Source organism: Lithobates pipiens, unplaced genomic scaffold, assembly GCF_037356315.1.
Source record: "Lithobates pipiens isolate NorthernLeopardFrog02 unplaced genomic scaffold, aLitPip1_a1.2 Scaffold_16, whole genome shotgun sequence".
In the NCBI taxonomy this organism is placed as follows: domain Eukaryota; kingdom Metazoa; phylum Chordata; class Amphibia; order Anura; family Ranidae; genus Lithobates; species Lithobates pipiens.
This window is the reverse complement of record NW_027507748.1, coordinates 127,818,220-127,845,635: the sequence shown is the minus strand read 5'-3', so window position 1 is coordinate 127,845,635 and position 27,416 is coordinate 127,818,220. Positions and strand designations below refer to the sequence as shown.

Here is a 27,416-nt window from a genome sequence, read left to right as displayed (position 1 = left end):
CTGTAGATCTGAGGGGGTAGATCTGAAATAAGGGGAAGCTCTGCTGATTTTCTCATCCAATCATGTAAAAGCTAAAATGCTGTTTTTTATTTTCCTTGCATGTCCCCCTCAGATCTACAGCGACTGCACTTCAAAGTGCACTTGTAGTGCAAAGTGGATTTACCTTTCGTAACCCCCAATGTCTTATTAAATACTCTATTCTGTAATTTCCAGTGACTCTAACAAGCAAAGTCCAAGGGACTTTCATGACACTGTCTTCTGTAAGACTGAGGTTCTGCCCTGTATGCCTTTTCTTCATCATGATGGTAGAGGTATGAGTCATGATATATGACCTCACAGCTGGCTCCTGTTCCAGTGTCGCAATGCCCAGTCTAATTCTCTGTGATATTCCAGTGAACTTTACCCCATGTTTGTCTGTTGGAAGGTGTCAGAGTCCATCGTAACCGACTAAAAACCAGGACTGTAAGGAACCAACAACATAGTCAGCTTTCAGGAGAAAGACATGGATTTTATTTCAAATCTTGGCCCATCAGCTTTAATCAAGTATGTAATTTTCAGCTTTTACTATGACCGTCAAATCAATGCGATTCATGATATTCATTAATTTATGATGTTGTCTATGAAAACATGATGCTGGCTGTTAACAAGCCCTGTAAAACGTTATGAATGATCATCATGCGTCTGTTGTATTACAGGTCTGTATCTTCTGTAGGGTCAGAAATATCACGAAGAGTGAAAACAGCATCTGCGCCACCACAGAGACCCTTTCGCATTTGTAGCCATGACCGCAGTGTGCGTAAAGGGGCTACTGCTGGAACACTCCGAGAACTTGTAGCAAAGGTATAAGAAACTATAGTGAATTGTGAAGAGATTTTGTTTTTATCGCTCAGGCTATAACACCTGAGTGATATTCTCAGTACACATAGATATTCCAAACAGTAATGTGTTATTTTGACATACAGTATTGCTTGCATTTATTGGTGTCTGTGTACCATTTGAAAATTTCCCTTCACTTCGTGTTCCAGCCACAGCAGTAGCTTAGAGAAAATCTCCTAAAGTGAGGGGAATTCCCCTCTTAGATAGTTGTCCCCTGGACAGGTGTCCCCATTGAAAGCTTTCCCCATATCGTTTTTCCAGGGACAACTGTAAAGCTGGTGATATACTAGTAGATTATGGAAATTCTTAATATGTTTGACAACTTTATGAATGTTGCTCAAAAGTACATCAACACTTTGCTTTTTACAATTCACTTTGGAATTAACCTCTTAGCGCAGCACCTCCCATGGTCCAAAAACTTGAGCTTTTGGTTAGGCGATGGAAACCGCGGCAGGACACGGGTGTATAGGCAGCAATTCACACAAATATAAGGGCCAGGCGCCGAGAGGCCGCATATTTGCTTACGTTCATCGACAAGGGGTTAATGTCATTTGCCGAAGGAAAAACCACATACTCTGTAAGCCCTTGTACACACGGTCGGAGACGGAATGTGTCCGATCGGACCGATTTGTCGGATATTCCGACTGTGTGTGGTCTACATCGGACTGTTTCCGTCGGATCCGACGGACCAAGTTTTCCAACTTGTTGGTAAATTTTTCCGACAAAATGCTCCGATTGGACACACTCCAATCATGTGTAGAGAATTCACGCATGCTCAGATCAAATTCCTACACCAAAGCTATTGGCTACTAGCATGAACGTAGTCCTGTCGTAACGAAATAACGCCATCACGTCGGATTTTCCGACAACTTTGTCCGACCGTGTGTATGCAACAGTTTCGGACAAAATCCAACAGATTTGGTTGTCGGAATCTCCGACCGTGTGTACAAGGGCTTAGAAGCTTGAGAAAAAATTTCCGTCCTGATTTTTTCGAATTTTCTTATCACTATGGTCAAAAAGGAATGTCGATTTGATCCCACTTATGATTAGGAAATCGAACATTCTTAAAATAAAGTATTTCAAATGAAATTCTACTAGTGTATAGTTAGCTTAAAATTTTGGAATTCACCTTCTTTATTCCTCAATGACAATGGTCACAGTACAAATGAATCGGTGAATCTCCACAATGTTATGACTACTTTCAGTCCAACCCAGGTACACAGGAAAAGGTACAGTATCTCACAAAAGTGAGTACACCCTTCACATTTTTGTAAATATTTTATTCTATCTTTTCATGTGACAACACTGAAGAAATTACATTTTGCTACATTGTAAAGTAGTGAGTGTACAGCTTGTATAACAGTGTAAATTTGCTGTCCCCTCAAAATAACTCAACACACAGCTATTAATGTCCAAACAACTGGCAACAAAGTAAATGCACCCCTAAGTGAAAATGTCCAAATTGGGCCCAATTAGCAATTTTTCCTCCTTGGTGTCATGTGGCTCGTTAGTGTAACAAAGTCTCAGGTGTGAATGGGGAGCAGGTGTGTTAAATTTGGTGATATCACTCTCACTCTCTCATACTGGTGACTGGACATTCAACATCGCACCTCATGGCAAAGAACTCTCTGATGATCTGAAAAAAAAAAAAAAAGTTACAGGTGAGGTTGAAAAAAGACACAAGTCCAACCTATGTGTGTGATTATATGCAGGGCCACACTGGGAATAAAATTCAGCCCTGGAAAACATTTCATACCAGCCACACAGCATTATTATACCAGCGCAACAGCATAACGTCAGTATTTTCTTGTTCATAAAAGGGAAAACCATACATATATTTTAAAGCACATTTTAAGACTGTATTATATATAGAAAAGACAGATATGAAATCACATAGGGCTTTATACAGTGTATATATATATATATATATATATATATATATAAGCAAATTCTAGTTAAAAGTGGTCAATCATCAAGGGGGACCCCAGGAACTCAGAACGTGGGGGGGAACCACCTTCCGCAGAAAGGATACACAAAGGTAAGGGGGGGTGGGTTACTGATATAAGGGGGAAACCCTTTATATCAGTGCCATTATCGTATTCACTCCCCCCTTACATCAGTGACCCCCCTTCAGACTGGTCTGGTGGTGCTGTCACTGACGACCTCTCAGGTGTACCGTGCAGGGCTCAGTCAGTTGGCTCCAGCTTGGTTGGCTCTGGTTTTAGCCTATAGTCTCCTCTCCACAGTCCACACAAGTCTGACTTCTCTGATGACCCCCATCCTGGCTGCACTCCCACTCTTGACTCCTCTCCAGACTCCCTCAGACTACAGCCTCAAAGCAGCCTCACTGTGCCTATGAATGCAGCCTCACTGTGCCTATGAATGCAGCCTCAATGTGCCTACGAATGCAGCCTCACTATGCCCACGAATGCAGCCTCATTGTGCCCATCATTGCAGCCCCTCCTGTGCCCCATGTCCCAGTCAGCAGTCCCTGTCTGTGGGGAGGTGTGCTGTTGATGCTCGGTATGGTACCTTGCATGCCAGCAGGATATCCATGACGGCCAGCAGCAGGCAGGGTCTGTTTTCGCTCTGGATGGGGACAGTGCTCCTTCCAGAGGATCTGTTTGCTGTGAGATGAAGTGGTCCCTGGCCACCTGCACCTTCAGCCATCCTCATTTTCCAGGCCCGTCAACCTGTCCTCTGGTCCTGGGGAAGTGGAGAGCACAGGGTGGGAGCTGGATAGAAGGGGGAGCAGAGAGTACTAGCGGGGGTTGGAGAGCACATGGGTGGGGGCAAAGAGCAGGGGGGAGTGGAGATCACAGGTTTGGGGAGTGCTGGGGGGAAACTTGAGAGCAATGGTGGGGGCCAAAAAGAACAGGGGTAGAGAGCACTGGAGGCTGAGAGCACTGGGGGGGCTAAGAGTGTGGGGTGGCGAAGAGCACTGGGGGGGGATTTGAGAATACTGGGGGGAAGAAAAACAGGGCTAGAGAGCACTGGGGGTACAAAGAGCAGGGGGGAGTGGAGAGCAATGGGTGGAGCTTGAGAGCACCAGTGGGGGCCAGAAAGAACAGGGGTGGAAAGCACAGGGGACTGGAGAGCACTATGGGGGGCGAAGAGCACTGGCAGGGTTGGAAAGCACATAAGTGGAGGCAAAATGCAGGGGGGACTGGAGAGTACAGGAGTGGGGAGCGGGGAGTGCTGAGGGGAGCTTGAGAGAGCACTGGAGGGGGAAACAAAAAGAACAGGGGTGGAGAACACAGGGGCAGAGAGCACTGGGGGGGCTGTAGAGAAATGGGTAGAGCTTGAGAGCGCCGGGGGGCAGAAAGAACAGGGGTGGGGAGCATGGGGGGCTGGAGAGCATAGTGGGGGTAGAGAGCACTGTGGGGGGTGGAGAGCACTGGCGTGTGTGCTGGAGAATGATAGGGAGAGCTGGAGAGCACTGTGGGGGCTGGAGAGCACTGTGGGGCGTGGAGAGCATTGCGGAGGGTTGGAGAGCACTGGCGTGTGGGCTGGAGAGTGATAGGGAGAGCTGGAGAGCACTGTGTGGGCTGGAGAGCACTGGGGGGGGGGGGGGGTGGAGAGCATTGTGGGGGGTAGAGAGCACTGTGGTGGGTGGAGAGCACTGGTGTGTGTGCTGGAGAGTGATAGGGAGAGCTGGGGGGCTGGAGAGTACTGTGTGGGCTGGAGAGCACTGTGGGGGGGGGGGGAGAGCACTGGGGTGGGGGCTGGAGAGGGATGGGGAGAGCTGGAGAGGAGGGGTGGGGGGCAGAAAGAACAGGGGTTGAGAAAACTGTGGGGGGGGGGGGGGCTGGAGAGTGTGGTGGGGGAGGAGAGCATGGGGGGGCACAAGGAGAACTGGGGGGGCAGTAAAAGTAGTTGGATTGGATAGGAGGAGAAGCAGGGCATATAGAGGAGATGAGCTTTCTATATTTATCGATGCAGCCGCTGAATGCTTGATTCTCCTCCTCTCCCTCCTGCAAGCATTCAGCAGCTGCATGGAGGAATATAGAAAGCTCATCTCTATATGCCGATCCTCCTATCCAGGCACCCAGGGCGGCATCTCCTCCTGTAGATCATGGTGCTGGCTGGCTGTGTGTTCGGCAGCCGCGCTGTAACACGGTCCCACCCCCCTAGACCGGCTTGTGTGATAGGCGGAACACTGATTCTCTCTACTATCACACAAGCTGGTCTAGGGGGGAGGGACCTGCTACACCGCGGCCGCCGAACACAGAGCCAGCTCCGTGATACACAGGAGCAGAAGAGAGGAGCAGTGCAGCTGCAAAGCGGCCCCAGGGCAGGCGGCCTACCGGGAAATCTCCTGGTATCCCGGTAGGCAAGTACGGCCCTGATTATATGTCAGTATTACATTGTATATCCCTGTATGTTGTGGTCCTTCAAGTGCTTAGCTAATAGTTTTTTTAAACTATCGATGCCCCCCCCCCCGCTGAGACCACTGCCTGTGGAAGGGAATTCCACATCCTTGCCTAAAGAACACTCTACGTAGTTTAAGGTTAAACCTCTTTTCATCTCTTCACTTTAATGAGTGGCCTTGTTAGACTCCCTTTCGCGAAAAGTTTTATCCCTATTGTGGGGTCATCAGTACGGTATTTATAAATTTAAATTATATCCCCTCTCAAGCTTGTCTTCTCCAGAGAGAATACGTTCAGTGCTCGGAACCTTTTCTCATAACTAATATCCTCCAGACCCTTTATTAGCTTTGTTGGCCTTCTTTGTGCTTACTCCATTTCCAGTATATCCTTCCCGAGGACTGGTGCCCAGAACTGGACAGCATACTCTAGGTGCACCTGGACCAGAGTCTTGTAGAGAGGGAGTATTTTCGTTTTATCTCTGGAGTTGATCCCCTGTTTAATGCATGTCAATATTCTTTGTTAGCAGCAGCTTGGCATTTGTTAACAGCAGCTTGGCATTGCATGCCATTGCTGAGCCTATCATCTACTAGGAACCCCAGGTCCTTTTCAAGAGGTCCCCCCCCCCCAGTGTATAGATTGCATTCATATTTTTGCTACCCAAATGCATTATTTTACATTTTTCTACATTAAATCTCATTGCCATGTAGTGGCCCACCCCAGTATTTTTTTCAGATGTTTTTGCAAGGTTTCCAAATCCTGCAGAGAAGTTGTTGCCCTGCTTAGCTTAGTACCTTCGGCAAATACAGAGATTGAACTGTTAATCCCATCCTCCAGTTTGTTTATGAACAAATTAAATAGGATTGGTCCCAGCACAGAACCCTGGGGGACCCCACTACCCACCCCTGGCTATTCCGAGTACTCCTCATTTATCACCACCCTCTGAACTCGCCCTTGTAACCAGTTTTCAATCCATATACTCACCATATGGTCCATGCCAATATACCTTATTTTGTACAGTAATTGTTTATGGGGAACAGTGTCAAATGCTTTTGCAAAATCCAGATACACCACATCTATGGGCCTTCCTTTATCTAGATGGCAACTCACCTCCTCATAGAAGGTTAATAGATTGGTTTGGCAAGAATGATTCTTCATCAATCCATGCTGATTACTGCTTATGATATCGTTCTCATTATTAAACTCGTGTATATAGTCCCTTATCTCCTCCAAGAGCTTGCATACTATTGATGTTAGGCTAACTGGTCTGTAATTTGACTGGATTGGTCCCAGCACAGAACCCTGGGCGACCCCACTACCCACCCCTGGCCATTCTGAGTACTCCTCATTTATCACCACCCTCTGAACTTGCCCTTGTAGCCAGTTTTTAATCCATGTACTCACCATATGGTCCATGCCAACATAGGCTAACTGGTCTATAATTTCCAGAGATGTATTTTGGCCCTTTTCAAATATTGGTGCTACGTTAGCTTTTCTCTGATCAGCTGGTACCCTTCCAGTCAGTAGACTGTCAGTAAAATTAGGAGCAATGGTCTGGCAATTACTTGACTGAGTTCCCTAAGTACCCTTGAATGCAAGCCATCTGGTCCTGGTGATTTAATAATGTTACGTTTCCCAGGTCTAGTTTTAATTCTGTCCTTTGTTAAATAATTTTTTGCTCTCCTTTTGTGTTCTATCTGAGCTGTCCTAATTGCACTCTAATGCCGCGTACACACGTAGCAGACTATCCGGCGGACTTAGTCTGGCGGACTTTCCGACAGACTGTACGCCGGACTTTCCGAACGAGCTACTTGCCCACACACAGCACTTTTTCAGCGGACTAATGCGGCGTACTAAGTCCGCCGGACTATCCGCCGTACTTTTGAAATGAACGGACCCGCCCACACACGCGGGAAAGTCCGCTCATTTTGAACGCGTCTCCAGGTAGCAGGGGCCAGCAAAGGAGGCGTCGCTGGCCCCGTCACCTGGTATGGACTTAAAGGGGAATCCCTACACCAAAAAATCGGTGTGGGGGTCCCCCCCAGGTCCATATCAGACCCTTATCCGAGCACGCTACCTGGCTGGCCAGTAAAAGGGGTGGGGTCGAGCGAGCGCCCCCCCCCCTCCTGAGCCGTACCAGGCCGCGTGCCCTCAACATGGGGGGGTGCCTTGGGGAAGGGGGGGCCAGGCGGCCCCCCACCCCAAAGCACCTTGACCCCCATGTTGATGAGGACAAGAGCCTCTTCCCGACAACCCTGGCCGTTGGTTGTCGGGGTCTGCGGGCGGGGGCTTATCGGAATCCGGGAGCCCCCTTTAATAAGGGGGCCCCCGGATCCCGGCCCCCCACCCTATGTGAATGAGTATGGGGTACAATGTACCCCTACCCATTCACCTGTTAAAAAAAGTAAAAAAAACACAACACACAAGGGTTAAAATAGTTTATTGCACAGCTCCGGGGGTCTTCTTCCTTCTTCGGGGGTCTTCTCGCCGGACTCCTCCACTATCTTCTGCTAGCTCTTTTACTAGCGGAAGAGCCCGGCTTTCTTCTTCGCCGCCGCCCTCTTCTTCCGACTTCGGGGGTCTTGTCCCCCTCTTCGGTTCTTCTTGCCGGGCCACCGCGCCTTCTTCTAGCTCTTTTACAAGCGGTGGCCCGGTCTTCTGTAACCGCTGTCGCCGTCTTCTGTTCTTCTGTTCTTCTCTTCTTCTCTTCAGATGTTGCCTCATCGCTGTCTCTGCTCACAATGGCAGGGACGCGGCGCGCGGCGACTTATATAGGGACATTACCGGATGATGTCCCCGCCCATTATGATGTCACAGTCCCAGCATCCTCTGGGACTGTGACATCATAATGGGCGGGGACATCATCCGGGATGTCCCTATATAAGTCGCCGCACGCCGCGTCCCTGCCATTGTGACCGGAGGCAGCAATGAGGCAACATCTCCAGAAGAGAAGAACAGACGAAGAAAATAATTCACACAAAATCCGAATCCTCCTCGTACAACAGTATCTCTAGTTCACCCATCTTGTCCGCCAGGCTCCTGGCATTGGTGAACATGCCACATAGTTTAGATCGGTCACATGCTGTCCTCTTATTGGGTTTTCCGAGATTGCCACTAAGACTTGTTAAAATATTTACCTTGGGTTAATGTGCTTTAGTCAACCTACAACTAATGCCCCCAATACTACCCTCTGGAATATGTTCGTGTTCACTATCTTTACCTCTGGGCCTCCCCCCGTCACCTAGTTTAAAAACCCCTCTAACTTTTTGGCCATCTTCACTTCCAGCTGATCTGCACCCTCTTCATTTAGGGGCAGTCTGTCCCTTCTATAGTACTGGTGACCGACTGAGAAGTCGGCCCAGTCCTCCAGGAACCCAAACCCCTCCCTACTACACCAGCTCCTCAGCCACTTGTTTACTTCCCTAATCTCCCTCTGCTTTTCTGGTGTGACTCAAGGTACCGGTAGTATTCCTGAGAATACTACCTTGGAGGTCCTTTTACTCAGTTTAGCTCCCAAGTCCCTAAAATTGTTCTTTAGGACACTCCATCTGCCATTGTCATTAGTGCCGACGTACACTATGACAACCATGTCTTCCCCAGACCCTCCCAGTAACCTCCCTCTACCCTTCCTGACTGTCACCCATCTACTCTTTTCTAGTGCTTGCACCTCTTTCTCTCCACCCACCTCTGTGCTGGCCCCTGTCGGGTATGTTCCCAGCTCTCCTTTAGCATGGAGGGTCTTCTCAGTGCTGACAGTTGCTTCCCCAGATTCAGAACCTGGGCTTCCGGGGAAACAATGTGCTTACGTTTTGCACAGCAGTATTTGCCCTGGATCAGATGATCAAGGAATGCATACATGCCGCAAGATTTACACCGAGTTGCATCTCCACACACACCGGGCATCGTAGCTACTAATTTAAAGGGGTTGTAAAGGTAAATGTTTTTTCACCTTAATGCATTCTATGCATTAAGGTGAAAAAACATCTCACACTGCCGGCGCCCCCAGTCCCCCCGTTTTACTTACCTGACCCCTCGAAAATCCCGCGCTCGCCCCCGCCGTCCTCTTCGCCGCTCAGCCTGGCCGCTGATTGGCTGGAGTGGATGGATTGAAAGCAGCACAGCCATTGGCTCGCGCTGCTGTCAATCACATCCAATGACGCAGCGCACCGGGGGGCGGTGCCTTTTGATACAGCGAGCGGCTATAGCCGCCGGCTGTATCACGGGGGCGCGCCCACAGTGCTTCTCACCAATGCGAGGGAGCTCGCATTAACGTGAGAAGCACCTGCGGGAGGAAGCAGAGACAGCCGCCGAGGGACCCCAGAAGAGCAGGTTCGGGGCCACTCTGTGCAAAACGAGCTGCACAGTGGAGGTAAGTATGACATGTTTGTTATTTTAAAAAAATAAAAAATTTTACTTTACAACCCCTTTAATGAGGATTGGGGATTATACTATGTCCAAATTACCTAACAACTAGCGTCCTAACACTAATACTCAACAGATAATACACGTGCACGCACAATACATACACAATATACACCATACACAAGTACTAACAATCCACACACACTACTCAGACAACACTCAGGTACTCATAATACACAGGTACTACCTGACACTAATACTCAATACAGCCTATGTGCACTCGCAGCACTTATGTACTTACAATACACAGGTACACACTCACACTACATAGGTACTTTGACCCCTTTTATAACCTCCTGTTTTCCACTCTGGTTTTTAACTCACTACTAGTCCAGTTCCACTTGGCATAAGTTCTAGCAGGCTCAAAGATGAGCAGACTCACAATGTGTTCTACAGAAAGTTATATAGACCTCAAGCACATGTGACCAATTAACCACTCCCCTTAATTAGTAGGGGCCAAGACCATACAGGGGTTTAACAGGACAGGTTCCACTCAGAACAGGCCTCGCCATGGTCGACCAAAGAAGCTGAGGTCATGTGCTCAGCGTCATAGCCAGATGTTTTCTTTGGGAAATAGACGTATGAGCGCTGCCAGCATTGCTGCAGAGGTTGAGGGGGTGAGGATTCAACCTGTTAGTGCTCGGTCCATACGCCTCACACTGCATCGAATTGGTCTGCGTGGCTGTTGTCCCAGAAGGAAGCCTCTTCTAAAGATAATGCACTAAAGCCTGCAGTTTACTGAAGACAAGCAAACTAAGAACATGGATTACTGGAAACATGTCCTGTGATCAGATATGAGAAAGATAAACCTATTTAGTTCAGATGGTGTCAATCGTGCGTGGCGACAACCAGGTGAGGAGTACAAAGGCAAGTATGTTTTGCCTAAAGTCAAGCATGGTGGTGGGCGTGTCATGGTCTGGGGCTGCCGGCACTGGGGAGCTACAGCTCACTGAGGGAACCATGAATGCCAACATGTACTGTGACATATTGAAGAAGAGCATGATCCCCCTCCCTTCGTCGACTGGGCCGCAGGGCAGTATTCCAACATGATAACGACCCCAAACACACCTCCAAGACGACCACTGCCTTGCTAAAGAAACTGAGGGTAAAGGTGATGGACTGGCCAAGCATGTCTCCAGACCTAAACCCTATTGAGCATGTGTGGGGCATCCTCAAACGGAAGGTTGAAGAGGACAAGGTCCAGGGTCGCTGATAGGGGGCAATCACCAGTCCTCCTGTAGGGGGCCCAAGCACACATGGGGGCCCGGAAGGGGAGGCGGATCAGTGTGGTGATTACAGAAACAATTCCCTTTGTGTCTCCAGCACTCCAGCAGCTGAAAGCCGGTTACTCTTCCTCCTGTCGGCTTTCAGCTGCTGGTGTGCTAGAGATACACAGGGAATCGTTTCTGTAATCACCACACCGATGCACCTCCCTTTCTGGGCTCCATGTGTGCCTGACCCCCACAGGGCTGCCAGCTTTCCTCTCCTGGAAAACAGAGATGTAGGCATAGGGCACGCCCCTTGCCACACCCGCTTAAAGGAGAATTAACCCCAAAAAAGGTTAATTAAATCCACAAGGGCTATTTTTAACCACTACTATTCCTTCATATTGTTTTTTAAAATGTACAAAGGCAGCAATTTAGAAATTGGATGAAAGGTTTAGCACTGGGAAACACTTTTTGAAAAATAAAAAATGCGTTTTATATACAACTATATAGATCAGACCAAAATGAGGGACAAATGAGGAGGAAAGAGGGACAGTGGGACATTTCTCCAAATCAGGGACAGTCCCTCGAAATCAGGGACAGTTGGGAGCTATGCTATCCTGTCCTGCTCCCTATCACCCTCACACAGATCCATCCGTCTCTGCCTGTCACACCACCTGCCTCTCAGGTCGTTGTCATCCCTCGCAACCCTACCACTTATTCTCTGGAGGCATTTCACCTTCACACGGTTGTATGTGTGTCCCATACACAAACACTGCAAATGGTTGGAAACCCCCCAACCTGCACACCTCCAACACTGAATCTTAACTAGTCAATGAAGATCTCTCCCTCGCTCAGCCAACCAATTTGCTATTATTACACTATGGCTATTCTTTACTAGCCAACAGTATTCCCCATGTCCATCCCTGACCATTCCTCTCCAGCCTCCTTGACCCTCTCTATTTGCCTCTCCTCCCCCTTCCCTCATGCCAATACAAATCCTACTGCTTTTTTTATCCCTATATAGACCAGAATCCCCCCAGTTACACTCTTCTCTACCCATCCCCCATCTCCTACCCATGCTCCCCTTTTTCCCCCTTCCTCCTTCTTCCCTACTCCATGGTTTCCACCCCCCCCCCCCCCATTTTTTTTTTAGAAGAAATCCGAGGTGTAGCATCTTACTACTGCTGCTGCTTGTGTGGGTGGGATGTGTACTGTGACAATCCTGGTTGACCTTTTCTTCTCCTATTTATTCCATGTGATTGGCACAGTACACATCCCACCCACAAGCAGCAGCAATAATAAGATGCTCTGGGTTCTTCCTTAACCCCTGCAAAGTACTGATAGAAAGCTAGAAGCTCTGGAGGGGAAGATAGAGGGAGAGATTTCATTCATGTAGATTTAGCTCAGAGACAGCCTGCCAGAATAGGTTGAATCCATGACAGCCTCTTCCCTGTGCAGCTCTGCTTGAGGAGACCCTGTATAATACATTACTATCTCTATATTGTACCCTGCTACCCCCTGCACTGTGTTCACTTACCTCCCCTGTACTGTGTCCACTTACCCACCCCTGTACTGTGCTTTTCTGTTGCCTCCTGTACTATACCCTCTTAATCATTGTACTGTGCCCCCCCCCCACTGTACCTTCCTGTCCCCCTCCTACTGTGCCTCCCTGTACTATACCCTCTTAGCTGCTGTACTGTGCCCTCCTGCCCCCCCCCCCCCTTTACTGTGCCCTCCTGTTCCACCCATATGTTTTTAAGTTATGTTGTGTTTGTATTCGATAATGATGATTTTTGTGTATTTTTAGTGAAAATATTGTTTTGATATATATATATATATATATATATATATATATATATTTATTTACATTTTTTTGGGGGTGGGGGCCCTGTCAGGCTGTACAGGGCCCCGGGATTTCTAACAGCAGCCCTGGCAAGGTCTCTAACATCCACCAGCTCCGTGATATCTGCAGGAGTGGAAGAAAACTCCAGTGGCAACCTGCGAAGCTCTGGCGAACTCCATGCCCAAGAGGGTTAAGACAGTGCTGGAAAATAATTGTGGCCACACAAAATATTGACATTTTGGGCCCAATTTGGACATTTTCACTTAGGGGTGTACTCACTTTTGTTGCCAGCAGTTTAGACATTAATGGCTGCGTATTGAGTTATTTTGAGGGGACATCAAATTTACACTGTTAGGCCCCTTTCACACGACAAGCCCACTCGGATCCTGTCCATTTTCGTCTGATCTCTCCATAGGAATCAGTGGCGCTCGACAGGCTCCTCTCCGGTCAGTGAGCAGAGATGGACCTGTCATCCGCTGGCTCAGCAGAGATCAATGGAGAGATCTCCTGCTGAGCTGGTGGACTTTGCTGAAATGGATCATGTGGAAGGGGCTGCACACTCACTACTTTACATTGTCGCAAAGTGTCATTTCTTCAGTGTTGTCACATAAAAAGATATAACAAAATATTTACAAAAATGTGGAGGGGTGTACTCACTTTTGTGATATACTGTAACAATTGTGCAGGTGAATTAAGTAAGAATTGTCACCCTTGAAAGTAGATGCCCTGTGAATACATTGGTCGTAGGATCTCCAGGAATGCTTAAAAAACTATAAAATATAAAGCACATTAAACAATGAAGAGATGAATTTTGTGATATTACAGAAACGTGGATTATTTTCACTTGATTCAGATACTCTTTAAACAATTTGCTCCCTCTGGTGGCTGGTAGTTGTTACTAGTGTAAGGATAATATCCCTCAAAAAGTGAGATTTTAACCACTTAACCTCTGGAAGAGTTACCCCTCTTCATGACCAGGTCACTTTTTGAGATACGGCACTGTGTGTTTTAACTGACAACTTTTCTTCATAAATTTGGGCCAATATGTGTTCTGTTATGTATTTTTTTTTTGGTAAAAAATATCCCAATAAGTGTATATTGATTGGTTTACGCAAATGTTATAGCGTCTACATACTATGGGATATATTTATGGAATTTTTATTTATTTATTTTTAACTAGTAATGGTGGCAATTAAGGACTTATAGTCAGACTGTGATATTGCGACAAACAATCAGACACTAACTGACACTTTGCAGGAATCAGTGAAACTAATACAGTGATTAGTGCTAAACTCTGGTGAACTCCATGCCCACAGGCTTAGGCTCCATGCCCACAGGCTGAGCCTAAATTGATTAAGAAATTACATTTTTTTGCATTTGTTTATTGTGTATATTTTATAGCAGAAAGTAAAACGTTTTTTATTTTTTCAAATCGTCAGTCTTTTTTTGTTTATTGTGTAAAGAATAAAAAACACAGAGGTGATCAAATGCCACCAAATGAAAGCTCTATTCTTGGGGGGGGGGGGGGGGGGGGAAATATACATTATATTTGGGAATAGTGCTGCACGACCACGTAATTGTCAGTTAAAATAACGCAGTGCAGTATCGCAAAAAAAGATAAATGGCTTGGTCATGAAGGGGTTAAACCTTCCGGAAGCTGAAGTGGTTAACACATTACTGCTGAGCAACAGTGTAAACACAGCCTTAAAGTTGAATTTTGACTGTAACATAAATGCAAACCCTTTGCATGCAGTGGAGCATTCAGTGACTGCAAAAAGAAGGGGGAGTGGTGCAGTTATTCAATATGGTGTACCATAAACATAAAACCCAAAAATAAAATAAACTAAAATAAAGTGCAAAAAAGTCCAAATAAAACCCAATGGTAGGAATCAGTTTATATAGAGATGGATGTTTCATAGAATGATAGCTTGATAGAAGGAAAACAAAGCATCAATCCAACATCAATTGTAAAATTTATAGATTGGCCGCTCATCTCCAACAATGACCAAAAGGTCAAACAAGGCTCATCAGATAGCGAATGAGGAATCCTGCTGGTGGATCTGTGTAGACATTCAGGTCCCAAGAGAAGATGAAATGCTGCATTGAACCTTAGCACCGACATGCACTAAGCACTTGGTAGTTCCATATGTAGGGTATATTTGCACTTTATTTTAGTTTAGTTTATTTTATTTTTGGGTTTTATGTTTATCGTACACTATATTGAATAAGTGCATCACTTCCCCTTCTTTTTGCATTTGTTTACACAGTGATTTTGAGTACACTACTAAGTAGTTGCAGCTAATCACATTTATTATACTTTTTTATTTTTTTAGTTCACTCTGATTTTTTTATTCCACTACACTAACTGGAGTTTGATGGTTTATTTTTATTCCACTATATTCACTGGAGTTTGAAGGTTTATTTTTATTTTAAACTACACATAGTAGCGCGCAAGTTTCATTCTTATAACAAAATTCAATGACTGGATACAGAACACTTGCATACTTTACCCATTCCTTACTGATTAACATCACTATAGGGTATATTAATAAAATATTTGCATAGCTGGTTGTGTGCTTTGAAACTGCCTGTATATTCATTCAGGGCAAATAGGGAAAAATCGATTGTTTTCAGACTATATCTCTGAAGATGTGTAAATGTGTGAAATACCCGATTATGGTCACTAGATGGAGCTGAGGAGCATATTTATTTCCTTTGATAGTCAGCACTGACTAGTGGCAATAGGGTTGTATTTTCCCCATTCACATTTTCAATATGCAGAGAATACAATTTGAGAACATTTGATTTTGCTGCATTCACACAGAACGAATTTACAGTGGTAACATTTCTTAACCTTCACTCTTTCTGCTGCATTTTTCAATGGGAAAGTGAAATTCCCTATTAGTGGCTCTAGCAATGAGCAGCTGGGTACTCGGGTGCAAAATTCAGTTCACTGGAGTATCAGAGAGACTCTGCATTGCCATGCTGATCTTTATTGAGCTCATTATAAAAAACCCTTTATTCTGTTTCTGGACAGGGCTATGGATGCTTTCTTCTTAACAGAATTGTGAGTTTAGTTTTGGAGGAAGATGGGACGGTATTGGATACAGAAGAGTTTTTTGAAACACTTGAAGATGGTTCGGTGATCATGGTTTTGGAACAGGGGCAAAAATGGAATCCAAAAAAGGTGCCAGTATATTTAAATCTGTGCTCGTTATACTAATTTGTATCAGTTACAGGTTGTAAGACAATCTTTTGATGAAATTTCACTGGCATGCAAAAACAGGGGTAGCAGCTGGGGTTTTACATATGTCATGGCTGTGATACTTTACTTGGCTGACATGGCAGGAATTAGAAACCTGGTCGAGTTAAGTGGGCTCTAACATCCACCAGTCGCGACCCTTTCAAGTGAATAGGGCCACAATGCAGCTGTTGTGGCGCGGTAGTCTGCATTTAGGGGGTAAAACAGGCGGTGAGGAAGAGAACCAATGCTTTCTCTCTGATGAGCAATCTGAATGCACATCTCTCTTCAGTGAGCAAAGAATGTGTAAATGAGCCCTAATAAAGCTTACCAAACGATTTGCGAAGCAAACATTTGTATATGAATAGTATATGGTGTTACAACTTGCAAGTCTTATGTCTTCATTTACCCTAGGTTTACACCTATGCGGTTTCTTAGTGCGTTTTGCAGTTTGCATAAATTCACTACAGTCCATTTAACATGGTTTCCTGTGCTACAACTTCAAATCTATGTGTTTTGCAGCCGATGCATTTTTGTAATGTGTTGGGGTCTTTTTTTCCATGATTTGCGGGTAACAGACTTCAATGGAATAGCACCAGAAATGCAAGCGTTGTGTTTGTGATGCAATTTTTGATGTGTTTTGCAACTTTTATTTTAACGCTGTATATAGCTGGTTGCTATGCAGAGGAGAAGCCAGGCGCCGCGTCCTTAACAATTAATGAGTCACCAGCTGTCAGCGGAGATCCCCACTGACAACTGAAAGTAAAAAGAAATAAAAAATTGCAAAAAAAATTCCGGGAAAAAATGGCGTGGGGTCCCCCCCTAGGTCCATCCAAGGACCTTCAGGTCTAGTATGGATTCGGATGGGACCCCCCACGCCAAAATGTAAAAAAAAATGGTGTGAGTGTCCCCCTCATAATCCATGCCAAACCCTTATCCGAGCATGCAACCGGGCAGGTCCGAAAAGAGAGGGGATGAGTGTGCGCCCCCCTCCTGAACCATACCAGGTTGCATGCCCTCAACATGGGGGGGATGAGTACATGGGGGGCTCTCCCATGTTGATGGGGACAAGGGCCTCTTCCAGACAACCCTGGCCGGTGGTTGTCGAGGGCTGCAGGCAGGGGGCTTATCGGGATCTGGAAGCCCCCCTTTAAGAAGGAGGCCCCCAGATCCCAGGCCCCCCCTATGTGAATGGGCATCGGGTACATTGTACCCCTACCCATTCACCTCAAAAAGCAGTGAAATGTAAAAACATCAGCCAAGACCCGGTTTTTGGCAAGTCCTTATTTAAAAAATAGCTCCGAGCAATCTTTTTTCGCTGCTGCCTTCTCCTGTTGCCGTCTTCTACCGCCGCCATCTTCTCCCGCTGCTGTCTTCTCACCAAGCTGTCTTCTTGTGCTATCTTCTCTCACTGTTGTCTTCTTCCTTGCCACCGGTTAACCGATATAAAAAAAAATCCAATCTTCTTCTGTGGCTGTTTTTCCTCCTTTGTGTGTTCGCCTACTATCTGGCATCTTATATAGCCATGGGGCGTGGCCATCCGATGACATCACCCAGAGAGCCCATCCCCTTGTGACCTACCGGGCTGCATGCTCGGATAAGGGTTTGGTATGGATTTTGGTGGGGACTCCACGCCAATTTTTTAATTGCGTGGGGTCCCCCCCAAAGTACCTGGTATGGACCTGGGGTGGAGGGGGGACCCCATGCCATTTTGTTCACGATTTTTTTCTGCTGCCAATCTTTATTTTTTTTACATTCAGCTGTCAGCAGTGAACCCCGCTGACAGCTGATGACTCATCGGTTGTTAAGGACACAGCGGCTGGCTTCTCGGCCCCCTGCTTAGCAAGCAGCTATATACAGTATGTTTACAGTGTGTTTAAAAAGAAAAAAAAGCTGTAAAATTAATAAAAAACTGCATGCAAAAATGCATAAAAAACAAGGGTTTAAAAATGTAAAATGTGCCTTAAAAAGTCATCAAGCGCAGCCACATAGATGTGAACCTAGCCTTAAGTCAATTAAAGCAAGCTACAAACATGTTCTGCTAATTCATTTATGGAGTACTTCAGCAAGGCTCTTTTATTGGTTTTCTCTGCTGCCCCCCAAAAAACCCAGGCATTTGAAAAGCTTTAGAAATCATTTTGTAATGTCTATATGGCGCATTTAAAATGTATTTGAAATGTAAACTAGCGCTATAGGCATTTTAGAGGTTTTTTAGCAGAGGTGTAACTAGAACCTTCAGGGCCCCAGTGCAAGAAACCATAGAGGGCTCATCTGGCCCTTGACCGGGACCCTTCCCACTGATCCTGGGGTCTTTTACTTCCATCGTGGGACCCTTTATTATGGTCCTGCAGCAGGCCACCTTCCTGTCATCTTGGGATCCTTCCATGGTGGCGGAAATCCAGAGTCCAGTCGTAAGTGCGGCCTTTGCAACCCTGGTAGTTCCGCCACTGGTGTCAATTTTTATTATTTTTTTACCAGCTTATTTTTTATTATTTTTTGACATATATTTTTTAGGACCTTTTAGCACCTTTGAAGGGCTTTGGTGAAAAGACAGAGACAGAGAAAGGAACTGAGGACAGATCCATCAGTCCCTTTCTCTGCAGCCTCAGCTGGAAAGATTGAATGGACAGGAATAGTTCTCTACTAAGCTTCCCGTTCATTCGTAAACACAGTTTACTATGCCCCAGCTATGAATGGGAAAAAAAAAAGGCAGTGATCATTACTGATCACTGACTATTCATTAAAACAAGGAAGGGGCTGGTACTCTCCACTCTCCATCCTTGCAGCAGCCAACAGGAGGTGGTAGGAGGAAACCCAGCAGCACTGCAGGGGGGGGGGGGAAGGACACAGGGGCCCAGGACAACAGGAAAGTGATAGGGAGGCAATGGGAGCGGCGTGTGGAGGAACTGATGCCCTCCATTTACCACATGCAGCCGCTGAATGTCTGTGGGTGGGAGATGAATAGAAGTAGGCATTCAGCGACTACTTGGAGGGATCAGTTCCTCTACATGCCACTGCCCTTCTATCCAGACATTAAGGGGACCCCCTGGAGCATTGGGCCAGGTCACAATGCCAATCCCTGTACGTACGCCCCTGCTTTCTCAACGGCTGTCTCAACACTTCTGTGAGCTTAGTCTAAAATATATTTCATCACAATGTGGTATAATAAAGCTAGTAAACTTGCTCTTTCCACAGACCCTAGTCCTCTTTCCTTTTTTTTTGATAACGTAAACCTGTCTACCTCCCTCTCTAGAGAACACTTTGGTACATACAGACGAGAGGAATGGCCTACGGCTAATCAATTTGTTCACCCCTCCACAGGACTATTCCAGTCGCCCACAGTCCCACAGCCCTCCACCACCATGGATTGGCTCTCCACGATCTCCTTTGTAGATCACTACACCTCTCAGGCTTAATCCATAGACCTCTCAGCTTGTTTGAGGAACTGTGTAATCTCTCGCAGACTCCCAAACACACCTTGTCACTTGTATACAAAGACATCCAACCTCTGTACCACTCTCCCGGCTTATACACTCAAATGGCCCAGTGACCTAGGTGCTGAGATAACTCCAGCACAGTGGAACACCGCCTTTGCACTTACTCACCAATCATCCAGGTCGGGATTCACACAGGAGAAGAATTATAAATTGATCTCAAGGTGGTATAGAGTTGCAGTCTTGGCACACAGGATGTTCCCCGCTGCTACAGACACTTGCTGGAGATGTCACGGAGGAAGGGGATCATATATTCATGTATGGTGGGATTGTATCAAGGTTCATCCATTCTGGGATAACGTTTTTGAAATGTATAATGATATGTATCATGTTTCTCTGTCCCCTTCACCTCTAGTTGCTCTCCTATCCATCATCCCTGGTTCAATTCAGTCACCAAAAAAATGTCTTTTAAGATTCCTTCTCTCGGCTGCCCGTCATAATATTACACTTTATTGGAAGAAGGACTCCACCCCCTCCGTGTCAGGGTGGTTGGACATCCTCAATGATATAATGCTTATGGAGGAACTGCAGGCAAATATGTCGCACTGTGGTCCCTATGTCGCCACCATTCCACCTCTGAGTGCTTCCTCAACAGTCTATGGGCTTGAGGATGGGGTCAGTGATTATTGGTAGATAGACAACAGTGCAAACTAGGCAAGTTGGCTAGCTACCTTTATTTTATGTATACTGAGTCTCTCTCTACCCCCCCCCCCTCTTTTTTTATTATTATTTATTTATTTATTTATTTATTATTCAACCCATAATGACCCATCTGATATCCCCCACTGGAGGACAGATCATTGATAAGAAGTTGAAACCTTGGGCGGTGTCCAAAGAGTGAAGACACAGCACGTGATCACTAATGTTCATATTGGAAACTGTTGCTGGTTTATGAAGCTGTTTGTAATTGCATGTCGATGTGTTATACAGCAGGGCGAGGACAGTCTCTGCTTCGCTCTTCTCTCCCCTCTGTTCCTGCCTGATCCCACTACTTTCCCTCCCCTCCCATACCCCCTCCTCATCCCAATATATTGATGTGTAAATAACTTTGTCATATTTTGTATTTTATTCTTCTTTGCCAAATACAATATATATTCAACCTTAAAATATATTTCATGTAGTATGTTCTCCAAAGTGGTGCATTGTATGCATGTATAATGTAATGTTCAGCTTGCACCTTTTTCTCTACAGGGTGTCTTGTCATACTCCTTGCAGAAGGAGAAACCAAAGAATAGCCGTGATATTGCACGGATAACATTTGACATCTACAAGCTAAACCCACGTGATCTTTTTGGTAGTTTGAACGTTAAGGCCACCTTCTATGGCTTGTACTCCATGAGCTGTGACTTCCAATGTCTGGGACCCAAGAAAGTGCTCAGGTGAGAGACAATATAATGCATGTCTATGAAGATCTGGCTACTTTACTATTTTTTACCCTATAGCTACACTCGCATCATTTTCCTGTATGTCCCACATAATACAGGCTGTTGCACAATGAAGAAATTTTTTATGTACGGTGCCTGGTCCTCTTCCTGGTTTTGAACTTTCAGCATGGCAGGGGTTAGTAGCTCTGGGTCTTTGGGCCAAATGTCATTAAAGACAGGGGACTTGCCCCCTCCTCTCCTCTAATCCATTGAGAAAAGCCCATACATCGTTTACACTCAATGTACCACAATCTCTAAATTGAGAATTAGATGAATTCCACATTCCCCATTCTAATATTTAATTTTTTATAGATATTTATGTAGCTCCAACAATTTTTGTAGCACTTGATAAACTGTACATTCACATAATTTCCTGTCCTTGAGGGGCTTACATTCTAAGGTCCCTATAACTCGCACATACATACTGTACAAACTAGGGCTATTTTGGAAAGAAGCCAGTTAACATACCAGCATGTCTTTGGAATGTGAAAGAAACCAGACTACCTGGAGGAAATCCATGCAAGCACAGGGAGCACATGCAAACTCCATGCAGATAGTATCCTTACTGGAATTCTCTACTGTTGCTGTCTCTGCCAAGAAATGAAAGGAAATCTCCCTAATAAGGACAGAGTAGTAACACTTTAACCACTTCCCATCCGCTGGCCGTCAAATGATGGCTGGCGGCGTGGCCCTCGTTCATATGACAGCCCTCCAAAGCCGCCGCTATCACGCGCCCGTGGTGGCGCGCATCTCGCGATCGGTGGTGTGATGTGTCAGTCTGACATGCCGCTACACTGATCTCAGTAAAGACCCTCTGACGGAGGCTCTTTACCACATGATCAGCCATGTCTAATCACGGCTGATCACGATGAGAACAGGAAGAGCATGACAGACGCGAGTAGAGGAGAGACGATGGGCTGCTCTCCTGACAGGGGGGGGTCTGTGCTGATTGTTTATCAGTACAGCCGCTGCCCCCCCCTCCGATGCCCATCCAGGACGCCGCCAGGACCACCAGGTATTGCCACCACACTGGACCACCAGGTATGCCACCCTAGACCACCAGGGAAATGCCAATCAGTGTTCAGGCAGCTGCCAATCAGTGCCTATCCCCAATGCCGGCCAGTGCCATCAGTGATGCCTATCAATGCCATCTATCAGTGCCCATCAGTGCCAAATATTAGTGCCCAGTAGTGCCACCTATCAGTGCCACCTATCAGTGCCACCCATAAGTACCCATCAGTGTAGCCTTTCAGTGCCCATCAGTGTCACCTAACCGTGCCCATCAGTGCCACCCATGAGTGCCCATCAGTGACACCTATCAATGCTCAACAGTGCTGCATATCAGTGCCACTCATCAGTGCTGCCTATCAGTGCCCACTGTCAGTGCCACAACATCGGTACCACCTTGTCAGTGCCCATCAGTGCTGCCTTATCAGTGAAGGAGAAAACATACTTATTTACAAAATTTTTATAACAGAAACAAAAGAAGAACTTTTTTTTTTCAAAAAGTAGGTCTTTTTTATTTGTTTAGCAAAAAATAAAAAAAGCAGAGGTGATCAAATACCACCAAAAGAAAGCTCTATTTATGGGAACAAAATTATAAAAATTCTGTTTCGGTACAGTGTGGCATGACGCACAATTGTCATTTGAAGAGGAAGTAAACCCTGATGAGTGTTACTTCCTCTTTGTCTCCCTGCAAAGGTAAAGCATAATGGGCTACTATGCATCGCATAGTAGCCCATTCTGTGTCACTTACCTGACACAGGAGCCAGCAATGTCACTGCCGTCCCTTGTAGTATGGAGCGTACATCTTCTTCCATGTATCGCTGCTCCTGCGACTCACAGTGTGCAGCGATGATGTCACTCCCGCGCATGCACATGGGAGCCACCTCTAACGGCATATCGGCGTTAGCAGCGGCATGCGCGCCGATGTCTATGGCGCGAATGCGCCTTAGACAGCGTTGTCTGTCTTTTTGTAAATATCCCCTAAACCGTGTAGGTTTAGGAGATATTTCTTGGACCTGCAGGTAAGCCTTAATCTAGGTTTACCTGTAGGTCAAAGTTTACAACCACTTTAAACAGCTGAAAGCTCAAAATTGGCTTGGGCAGGAAGGGGGTGTAAATGCCTTGTATTGAGGTGGTTAACAAAGGCTCTAATAACCCTTCTGCATTCTATCCATGTACACTGATGAGGCGGCACTGATGAGGCTGCACTGATAAGCTCCACTGATGGGCACTGATCAGGTGGCACTAATGGGCACTGATTAGGCTGCACTGATAAGCTGTACTGATGGACACTGATGAGCTACACTGATGATCAGTGCCCTGATTAGCCTATCAGAATTGCCAGTTACTGGCTCTCCTCTCCTCACACTGTGACAGCGTGTGAGGAAAGGACTGCGATAACCGGCAAGTCTGTTTACATGTGATTAGCTGTTATTGGGAACAGACTACATCTCTCCCTCTGTCTCTCTGATCCCGGAGCCTGTATATTTTTTTCATCTCATCTTCATACTTATTTATTAACTCAGTTTTATCTTTTTGATTTAGCAGGAATTCTGTGAGTTATGTTGTATTGGTGTCTGCAAATAATTTTAGTGTCATTTTAGCGAAATATAGCTTTAATATTTTCATGGGCGGGGGGGGGGGGGGGGGGGGCTGTCAGGTAGTCTGTATGGGGCCCTACGATTTCTATCAGCAGCCCTGCACATGGGCCGCATGTTGGCCGATTTCTATTGAACCGGCTGATGCCGCCCAGCATTCGGCCCGTGTGTACTAGGCTTTAGACTCACAACTGAGAGATCAGAGAAATAACACATCTCTTTCTTGTTTCTTACTCTATTCCTATGCTGAGCCGGTGCTACCGCTAGGCGAACTAGGCAGCCGTCTAAGGGGCACTGCCGCCTAGACGCAGCTATGGCCACTGGTTTCCTATCTCACTCAATGTGTGACAGTAGTAGTCCTTTCAGGGTGCAAGGCGCTGCCGTGCAGTCCTGTGAAGGAACAGGAGGAGGTGCTGGGAGCTTATCGCAACCTCGAACCAACAGTTTTTGGGTGAGTGGGAGGATCCATGTGCTCCCCTCCTCCGGCTCCTCTCCTTCTCCCACGCTCTGCAGATCTCCTACCATGTGCAGAGTGCTGATAATGGCCGCCGTGGCTGAGCAGCTCCCTCGGGGAGCCAGTCTGCCAGAGTCTCTCTCAAGGTACAGCATGACAATCCAGCTACCCCTGCCCGACAATGACAGCATCCTGGCTGGGATGTCACTCCCTAACCGAGGGTGCCCCGAACATCCCCGCTACCAGCCGCCCGCGACCTCACACACACACAGCCCCGATGATATGATGCCACCTACTGTTCACCTGTCGTCATCATCATCATGCTCCTCATTAGCGTGCTCCTCATCTTCCCCCTGCCTCCTGGCATCCCACCACCTTACCTACCCTCTGTCAGCTTCCTAACACCCCACCCCCTGTCATCTGCATTTCCCTGTGCCCTACTGTCAGCTTCCTACCACCCCACATCTCCATCTTCATCATAATCCCCCTGTGCCTGACATCCTACCACCCCACCCCCTGTCATCTTCATCCCCCCGTACTGCACTGTCAGCTTCCTACCACCCCACTCCCTGTCATCTTCATCCCCCTTGTCATCTTCCTACCACCCCATCTCCTGTCATCTGCATCCCCCTGTTAGCTTCCTACCACCCAACCCCCTGCCGTCTTCATCCCCCTTGTCAGCATCCTACCACCCCATCCCTTGTCATGTGCATACCCCCTGTCAGTTTCCTACCACTCCACCCCCTGTCATCTTCACCCAAGTCAGTTGTGATCATCATCTCCATCCTCCTCCTAATCCCCCTGTGCCTGGCATCCTACTACCCCACCCCCTGTCATCTTCATCCCCCTGTACCTGTCAGCTTCCTACCACCCCACCCCCTGTCATTATCATCTCCATCCTAATTATACTCCCCCTGTACCTGGCATCCTACAACTCCACACCCTGTAATCTTCATCCCCCTGTGCCCCACTGCCTGCTTCCTACCAACCCACCCCTGTCATCTTCACCCCCCGCACTGTCCCCCCTGTACCCCACTGTCATCTGTCATCATTCATTTTCTAATCACCCCCCCATACCTCCCTGTCATCTGTATCTCCCTTGTACCCCACTGCCAGCTTCCTACCACCCCACCCCCTCCATCCTCATCATAATCCCCCGTGCCTGGAATCCTAACAGTCCACACCCTGTACCGCAATGTCAGCTTCCTACCACTCCATCCCTGTCATCTTCATCCCCCTGTCAGCTTCCTACCATCCCACCCCCGGTCAAGTAGCTTGTTTTGCCTAGGACGCAAAATAGCCTAGCACCAGCCCTGTTCCTATGCAGGTATATAGAATTTCAGTTTGACAGTCTAAAGAAAAACAGGTTTAGCTGTACTTTTTTTTTGAAAATTGATGCTCTGTGACACCAGCATCATGGGCTTACCTTTTATTAAATGTTTTATGACCTGAAACTACTGTTCAATTTAGTATGATGAATTCTGATCACCAAGTAATGCAAGCATCAATAAATGTGGTTCCTACTGCTCCTTACTAGAGGGTAATGCTGGGTGAGGATCACTCATGTTGCTACATGGTAAAGTCCAAATCCCAAAGCTGTTTTTTTCTTGAAGACTCTATTTAATGATAGTGATACATAAGTCTAACAATATATTTATAACAAACCTGATTATATGTGTTTACTTTACCAGAGAGTTTTTAAAAGTCCTATCAAAAGGTCTTCAAGGAGTGGGGCGCTTGCTGCTTGCTACCTCTGGATTGTTAAGACGCCTGCTGGATGGATCAGACCATTGGCAGAACAACCGAATCTGCGAATACGAAGGTTGAAAGACTTTCCTCTCCATAATGTCTGCACTCTCATTACTTATAGTGTAATGGTTGTGCAAATTCTGGATGAAAAGAAGACTGAATGATGTATTTAATGAGGCTACTTGCCAAGAATATATACTTTATACAAAGGCACACTTTATACATATGCATATATATGTACAATGAACAATTTTATTTAAAAACAAAACAAAAAACAGATGAATATTAATAGAAACAAATGGATCAGCGGCTTTAATATAAGGGCTTTTCTCAAGTGTCTCAGAATAGCCATAAATATAGGATGGGATTTGTACCATCCATCAAAATCAATGAGTATAAATTTGCATGTTTATATAATGTTAGCAAGCATGCTTAGACTTAACTCAGAGTTGATAAAATACCTTTAGTCAAAAACAGGATATTCAAAATATGAACCAAGTAGTTGAAGTCCTTAAATACTTACCCAAGTCCTATTTAGATACAGAGGAGGAGCTGAGAGCTGAAGAGCATTGGGTCCCACTAGAACTTATCCCGGATGTCGGACACTGGAAAGTACTAACGGACAATGGAGTGATACCTATTATATCATACAATTTATTACAAGATATTACATATTTTTGTGTTTTTGTTTTTTATGTTCTATTTTTATAGTAATCATGTCTTTGTCAATATCTGTTTCTACAATCATCATGCTCAGATGATTTTTTTTAAATCTACATGTTATTTGTATAATAAATTCAGATTTTTAATCAATTTCTAGTGTCTTTGCCAATTTAAAGTCTGAATTCCCTTTTGGAGGGAAACTACCTTTCTACATATACAGGGATGTGGCAAACTCACTACACTATCTGACATGGTGAAAGTCTATATTTATCGAGAGCTTCATTGGTGGACTCCAGAAGAATAGGGTTGGGGCTGCTGTGTGCAATACCATTGCACAAAGCAGATAAATATAACATATTTGTTATAAATAAATATTTATGTGTGCGTGTGTGTGTATGTGTATATATATGAATATATATATATATATATATATATATATATATATATATATATATATATATAATGTTTAAATTGCTTTAAAGCAGATCTTGCAGTAAAATGGGAGGCTCACTTATAGCCTTTTAATTACTAAAGGCAAATAGGGTGTTCACTTTGAAGAGGAATTTACACTTTGCAAGTGAGTTTTCTCTAGAGCTTAATGAATGTGGGGAAATTTCATTTTGCAAAGAATACCCAAATAACATGCAGGGAAATAACAAACATAATTTTTTCTTGTGTGCTTTTACAATCCATTGCAAAGAGCAACTTTCCTTTTAAAGTGAACACATTGTTTGCCATTAGCAAATCAACCCTCATAGGCAGACTTCAAATTTTACTACAAAGTCCGCTTTAACTACTTGAATTCATATTTTGAATATCGTATCTTTTGATTAAAGGTGACTTCTGGTTGTGGATGGCCACACATGCATGATCCGTAAGCTTGTATTTTATTGAATATTTGTGAGCTTTTCAAAGCCCCTTTCACACCAGCAGACTGATCCAGTCCGCCTTCTTATTTGTCAGGCAGACCCAATCGGATCAACCAGTGTTCTTTATTGCTGACACCCGCTGGCATTCAATTCGGTCCGCTAAAAACAGACAGACAGGGATCCTTTGCCCATCCATCCGGCAG

The 27,416-nt window shown here is 45.8% G+C and overlaps 1 protein-coding gene across 1 annotated transcript; it reads left to right on the top strand.

Annotated features, from left to right (window-relative positions):
* Positions 1-388: 388 nt before the first annotated feature.
* Positions 389-26,494, top strand: CIDEB (cell death inducing DFFA like effector b). Its single transcript, XM_077480448.1, has 5 exons — positions 389-543; positions 696-840; positions 15,754-15,903; positions 20,643-20,830; positions 25,624-26,494. Exons 1-5 carry the CDS (start codon positions 503-505, stop codon positions 25,757-25,759), a joined length of 660 nt encoding a protein of 219 aa, XP_077336574.1. The 5' UTR covers positions 389-502; the 3' UTR covers positions 25,760-26,494.
* Positions 26,495-27,416: the final 922 nt, after the last annotated feature.

Coding starts and splice junctions, on each gene's coding strand:
- CIDEB (XM_077480448.1), top strand. CDS start 503: ATGGATTTTATTTCAAATCTTGGCCCATCAGCTTTAATCAA. Junction 544..695: donor GGCCCATCAGCTTTAATCAA/GTATGTAATTTT, acceptor GTTGTATTACAG/GTCTGTATCTTCTGTAGGGT. Junction 841..15,753: donor TCCGAGAACTTGTAGCAAAG/GTATAAGAAACT, acceptor GTTTCTGGACAG/GGCTATGGATGCTTTCTTCT.